At 29.4% G+C, this 6342-nt stretch overlaps 1 protein-coding gene across 1 annotated transcript in view; it reads left to right on the forward strand.

Moving 5' to 3' along the window:
- Positions 1-3553, forward strand: part of LOC139489769 (uncharacterized) — a 74813-nt gene extending 71260 nt beyond the window's left edge. The window contains exon 14 of the mRNA XM_071276584.1: positions 1302-3553. Coding sequence (XP_071132685.1) covers positions 1302-1480 — 179 coding nt within the window. The 3' untranslated portion in view covers positions 1481-3553. The remainder of the gene's footprint in view (positions 1-1301) is intronic.
- Positions 3554-6342: the final 2789 nt, after the last annotated feature.

Here is a 6342-nt window from a genome sequence, read left to right on the forward strand (position 1 = left end):
AAGTAAAATGAATATTAATAGAAAAGTTAAAGAATTTCAATGGAAATGTATACACAGGATTATATATACTGAAAACAGACTGAAAATAATGCACATGTCAAATGGAAAATGTCACTTATGTGATGAAATTAATAATATTGAAACTCTTGAGCATTTATTTTATCAATGTATCAATGTTAAACCATTGATAGAAACGGTTGTTAGAAATTTACAACTTTGTAACCTTATAAGCGACGAGGTTCTCGTTGAAAAAGATATTTTATTAGGAACTTGTACAGAGAATTCGAATAATTCCATTGTTAATGCAATAATACTTTATTTCAAATGGGCTATTTGGAAAATACGTAATAAATGCAAATTCGATAAAATTAAACTGAATGTACAGTCTATACAGGCTTTACTAAAACTGCACATGAAAAACGAATTAAAATTTCTTCTGCTACGCTCGGATATAAAGTATATATGCAAAACGAAAATTAAACTCTTTATCGAAAAAATTTAGGAAGATGTACTTAGTTCTACTGCTCTAAACGAAAGGTGTGTTCGATTCCATATATATATACTTATCTTATTGTATCTTGTGTATAAATTAGTGAACAATATGTTATTATAACAGAAAGAAAAAACAATATTTTGTATTGTAATTATTATTTAAATCTATGTCTGTGCATATTAGTTACATTAGTAAATTACCACATATATTATGCTTCGTAATACATTTGTACTCACCACATGTGCTTTATCCTTTTTTTATAATCCATAAATATATATTAAAGAATACTTTCAAATTCTGTTCAATCACATCAAAATTCTTTTAGTCAAACTATAACTTATTTTCGCAATCAAATTTTAAAGTTTTTCCAGTTTAAATCAACACATGTTTGTTCAGTGAACCGGATATACGATAGTGATTTTATACAGTGACGCTTATCAGGTGTGAAAATCAATTGTATTGGTTATTTAAATATAATTATGTATGTAAAACTATTGTATAAACTCATTTGATATTTTCCCTGGTCAAGTGAGGCTGTTAAAATACAGGGGCCCCTAAGTATGCGACCTAGGCTACTTAGGTATTTATATAGCAGGAAATGATTGAATAAAATATTTGTTATCGTTAAAAAAAAAAAAAAAAAAAAAGATTAATGCAAAGCAATATCACGGTTGAAAGTACATTTACTCATTATTTTCGATACGTTTAGCAATATATTTTCAATACGTTTAGCAATGTATTTTCAATACGTTTAGCAATATATTTTCAATGTTATAATAATGTTCCACATTGCTATTTGTTTTCTTAGAGAAACTTCTTAGTAACATGGATGTTGGACACGTATCTAAAATTGAACCAGTTCGCCATGCCGAAGAACTTTACCTTTCAACGGTCATCGAGCTGCAGAACAAGATAAACAACCTTGAAGAGGAAAACAAACGAAACAAATTTGAACCAAAAATGATTGAAGGCACTAAAGACAAGTAGTTCATTGCCAACATTGGCTCTATGTAATACCATTGGTGTTCTACTGATCTTTATTTTATATATAGGTATACACTCTCATAATTGATAGGATTCCTTACTTGTTAAAACAGCAAACATGGTTATTTCGCCTTTAAAATCACTGCGTTCAAGCATTAGACATTTTTTTTAGAGTCTATTGGTAATTATTCTGTATTGAAATTTAAATTGTTAAGCTTTTGTCAGAAAATGATTTTGGATGCTAGTTTTATACTTTTTAAAATTTGATACAATGAATATGAATATTGAACTCCGCAGGACAGAAATGGAGGGGACACAGGAACAATTCATATCGTCAAGTTCTTAATATGCTTATGTCAAACTCAGATCATACATGTAGATTTGATTTATCAAACTGAAATTTACACATTCTAGTACGACACAAACTAATATCGGTTTCAATGTATTCGAATACCTTTTGTTAACAAATTTTTTTTTAAATCTGAATCAGCAAATCATAAGAGTTAAAATTACAAGCACTTTGTAGTTTTGTTTATTAATTTGACAAAGTGTACAGTGTGTAGTAAACATAATCCCATCACTCCTAGACTCGTTTAAGACTTACATGTAGCTTCTTAATTTATCTGTTATCCGATGTGTGCGTTGACGTGAATAAGACAGCAAAAGATACTAGCAATGAAAAACTGCGGATTGTTTTTATTTTATTTTTCTTTATTTTTGAGTTCTATCAAAATTTGTAAATTGGCTTTCTTGATGTTCAATGTTTGATAATATCTGTGTGGTATCTTAAGGTTAAGTCGAAGTTAACATTTTAAATCATATTGATGTATGTACATCTTTTCTATGTTTTTGCAATGCATTATTTTTTTCTTTTTTCTTTGTTAGTTTCGGTTGATTAGCTGTAAAGTTATGTTTTTCTAATAGAATATTTACCATTCCGTCTGAAATCTAATGAATGCAGATTTCAAAATAGACTGCATCTCATTGGCTGAAAATAAATAAACATTTCTGAATGAAAGCTAAATTTATAATAATTATTACACCTTTGCAATGTCAACGTAATCAAGTTCAAATTGAAATCCCCCATGTCAAAACTACCGACATATAAATAATTGTATAATGTAATGCATTTTTATTTTCTTTCATTTCTTATATAATAGGGATAATCTTTTCCGTAATTTCCCGTTTTCAGAACAGGTAAAGCAATGTTGAAATTTTTTTTTTATAGATTTATGAGAACATAAAATGACATTCACTCACAAACACACACTAGCCTTTCCATGTCGACCCAGAAAAAGCGACATAATATACAATATACATATCATATTTAGGACATCTATGCATTTCGTTTTATAGATTAAAAATGTTATGCATGTAAATGTTTTATGAATTTTTACCTTTATTGTGCAGCTTTTTCATGCCTGGTGATGAAATATTAGTACAATAGAAAAATAATGTTGATTAATAAAATAACACATGCACAACTTTTTATACTTTTTCATGAACTATAATGTGTAGGGGATGATTTTTTCTTTTTTCATAAACATAATTGTTGTTGATATTAATACAGCATTTTAGTTCGTTTGTCTTTAGTCCATCAAATAGAATTAAAAACCGAAAAAGGAACATTCATATTATATAAAGGATATCTACGAATTTTATAGATTTAAAAATGTCATGTTATATGCGTATATTCCAGTACCGGTATTTGTTCAACATTCACAATGCAGCATATATATTTATTACAGTCATATTTATTTTTTCTTAATATTTTGAGTAATACATTTAAATGCATCTTTTTTATCATGACATTTTTTCCCGCGAAGAAAACGTTTTCAATTGGGTTTTTTGAGTTCATGTTTTGTGTATGTATGTATGTGTGGCTTTGTTTTTTTTTACAACACATACACCAAAAACACAACCTGATACGTTCCACATTCGTGAAGGAATTATAATTTGCTGTGAAAATAATGTTATCGTGTATGTTGTATTTTATAATAACGCTTTAGAACATTGAATTTAAGTTTTTGAGTCGTAAATTCTGTGATTTTGTATTAAAAATGAATTATTGACAAATTTACGTCATTACTTTCCCTTTGAAAAGTAAAATCACAAAAAATATTGAACTCTGAGGAAAATTCAAAATGGAAAGTCCCTAATTAAATGTCAAAATCAAAAGCTCAAACACTCTAAACGAATGAATAACAACTGTCATATTCCTGACTTGGTAGGCGTTTTATTATGTAAAAAAGGATGAATTGAACCTGGTTTTATAACGCTAAATCTTTTACTTGTACTAGAGTCTCATTAAATTCCGTTATATTGACAACGATGCAAGAACAAAACAAACAGACTTAATGGGTCAAAAGGTCAAATTTCATGGGACAGCAGTATGTATTTTGTATAATCTTAATCATAATGATAAAAATGTTTAACAAAGAAGCACGAAATGCATATATCAAATTTAACAACCTCATCAGTCATAAGCAAACATGAAAGACAATACAAACAACACAACGACGGGATTCATAAGTACGGAGCCACGGCAAATGGATATCACAAAAAAAACCAAAAAAACTAAACAGTAAAAGTTATATTAATACAGATAAACAAAAGAACAATATAACACGTTACGAAGATGATAAACAAAGTCGGTACTTATTTGTGAAGTTGATACGGAATATTTATCAACAAGGTCTTGGTACCTTTTGATGAACAGAAAGAAATCAAGACGTGCTTTAACATACCCCTGGTAATTCACCTTTCTGTTCAGATACTAGGGATGTTTTACAAAGTCTGAGTAGGAGCTGCAAGCTCTTGAATACCGGATAAGTTGGGAAATTTAAATCTCTCTGTGAACCTCTGGCATTCTTTTGTCTTCTGTATGGCTTTTGACTACGTCTAATAGTAACAGGTGGTATGAAGACATTTTGAGGTTTCAATTGAGGATTCTAACGTCGTATATATGTTACAGCAAACAGGTGAAATTAGGAATCACATGTATAATATAAAATCTCAAAAATACTGAACTAACTGCTAAATAAATGTTGTAATATGGTAAGCTGATCAAAAGCTAGGGTAATAACGAATAGAAGATCTGTGAGTACTATTAAAAAGTGATTATTCTAAAATATACATTTTAGTTCAACTGTCTCAAACAAATTTGCTAAAAAAGTTGTTATAACATAGTTATAGGAGAGTTGTACAAATTGTACAAAGAAAAATGTGCCTGAGTCTTGATGCAAAAAGAGAAACTGGACAATATCTTCAGCAGATTTCAACATTTGGTTTGAAAATGAAACAACAAATAAGACAAGAGATGATTACAATATTCCATTAAGGTGTTTCTGTTGTATGTTGAATACAATAACCTATACAAGCACCTTGATGTGTCTTACTTTACTAATCGTTGGTGCCTTTCCTGAATACGTTTGGAAACAACTTGACATCTTAATACTATAAGCTTAAAGTGACTCCGTAGATGATCACACTCCGTATGAGGTGCATAGCTTACAATATGGACATGAATGCAACAAATGTTCTGCATATATTTTCAGACGGATTAAAGATTTAATACAGGTCTGTTGCGATATTTGTATTCGTTCAGTATGCATGAATCAACGGCAATGTCAAGCAAGTGCCTCAAACTTATCAAATAAAGCCCAAAAGATGGTTGCCCTGAACAACCAAAATTTGAGACCAACTTAAGTCATTGATAACGTAACTATATCCATTCCTAGTGGGGATCCAAGACAACTTGTGTGTCTTGTTTTTGAACATGATCACACAAATGACAAATTCAAACTCTAGCTGTTCAAAAGATGAAATTTGAAATAGATCTTTCTCTAGGAATCATTTCATTTTCTAACAATTCACTCTTTTCATATGGCAAATTAGGGATACTTTTTTCTAATTTGCACAGCAGTCAAATATTAAAAAACAATAATTTTTCATTTTCAGTACACAAACCATGAATAAAAAGCTTGCAGTTTTTAAGGAACTTTCATTCCTTAACTCCTTATCACCAAAGAAAGCCCTACAATACCTTCCCCTTTACTTTCTTGTCTGTTTTTCAAAATTATGTCTAAAATTTTGAAACAGAAATATCAATTCAGCAAATAGCTGTAAAAATGACAAAAATATCAGTAATTACAGGTAATCACTGAATCAATCAGGTGATACATTTGATTACTAAATTGATTAGTAAATACAGATATTTACTAAATTGTGTAGTTATTACGTGTTGTTCCTAATTTCGCTTATTTACTTTAACATATATACCACGGCAGTTTCCTAAATATAAACTGACAACTCTGTGTTCTTATCCAATTACAAAACTCGACTCATTTATAATCCGTTATATAAATTAATATGATCTAAATTCACGACTGATAAATATACGTAAACATGAAAGTTTCAACTGGTTTATAAAAGCCCAACACGCCTCTATGAAAAAAACTTGAGGAAGAGGTGTTAGAGCTAACATTCGAAATCCCGATATTGCAAAACTAGTGTTTTTTTTATTCCTACTTAAAAACTGTTTTATTGATAAAACATGAATGGGATTATGAAAATTTGACAATTAAGTTAGAACATATTTGCGATTATGTCACTTTGTTGTTACAAACATGACGGAGGTTAGATGATACATTTTATTATGTTGATCAGCTTTATACAATGCAGGTAAAATATCAAGTGACTAGTTTGAATTAAGAAGACACAGAATAAGCAGCAATATGTAAGTGTATTTTGCACGTTATCCTTTAATCTACATGATGTATGCTTTGTATTGTATTTTCTCTTCTTCACAGAAATGATAACTGAATCCAATGAAAATTAAATGGTCTCTGTGAAAGGAATATTGA

Source organism: Mytilus edulis, chromosome 9, assembly GCF_963676685.1.
Source record: "Mytilus edulis chromosome 9, xbMytEdul2.2, whole genome shotgun sequence".
Taxonomy (NCBI): domain Eukaryota; kingdom Metazoa; phylum Mollusca; class Bivalvia; order Mytilida; family Mytilidae; genus Mytilus; species Mytilus edulis.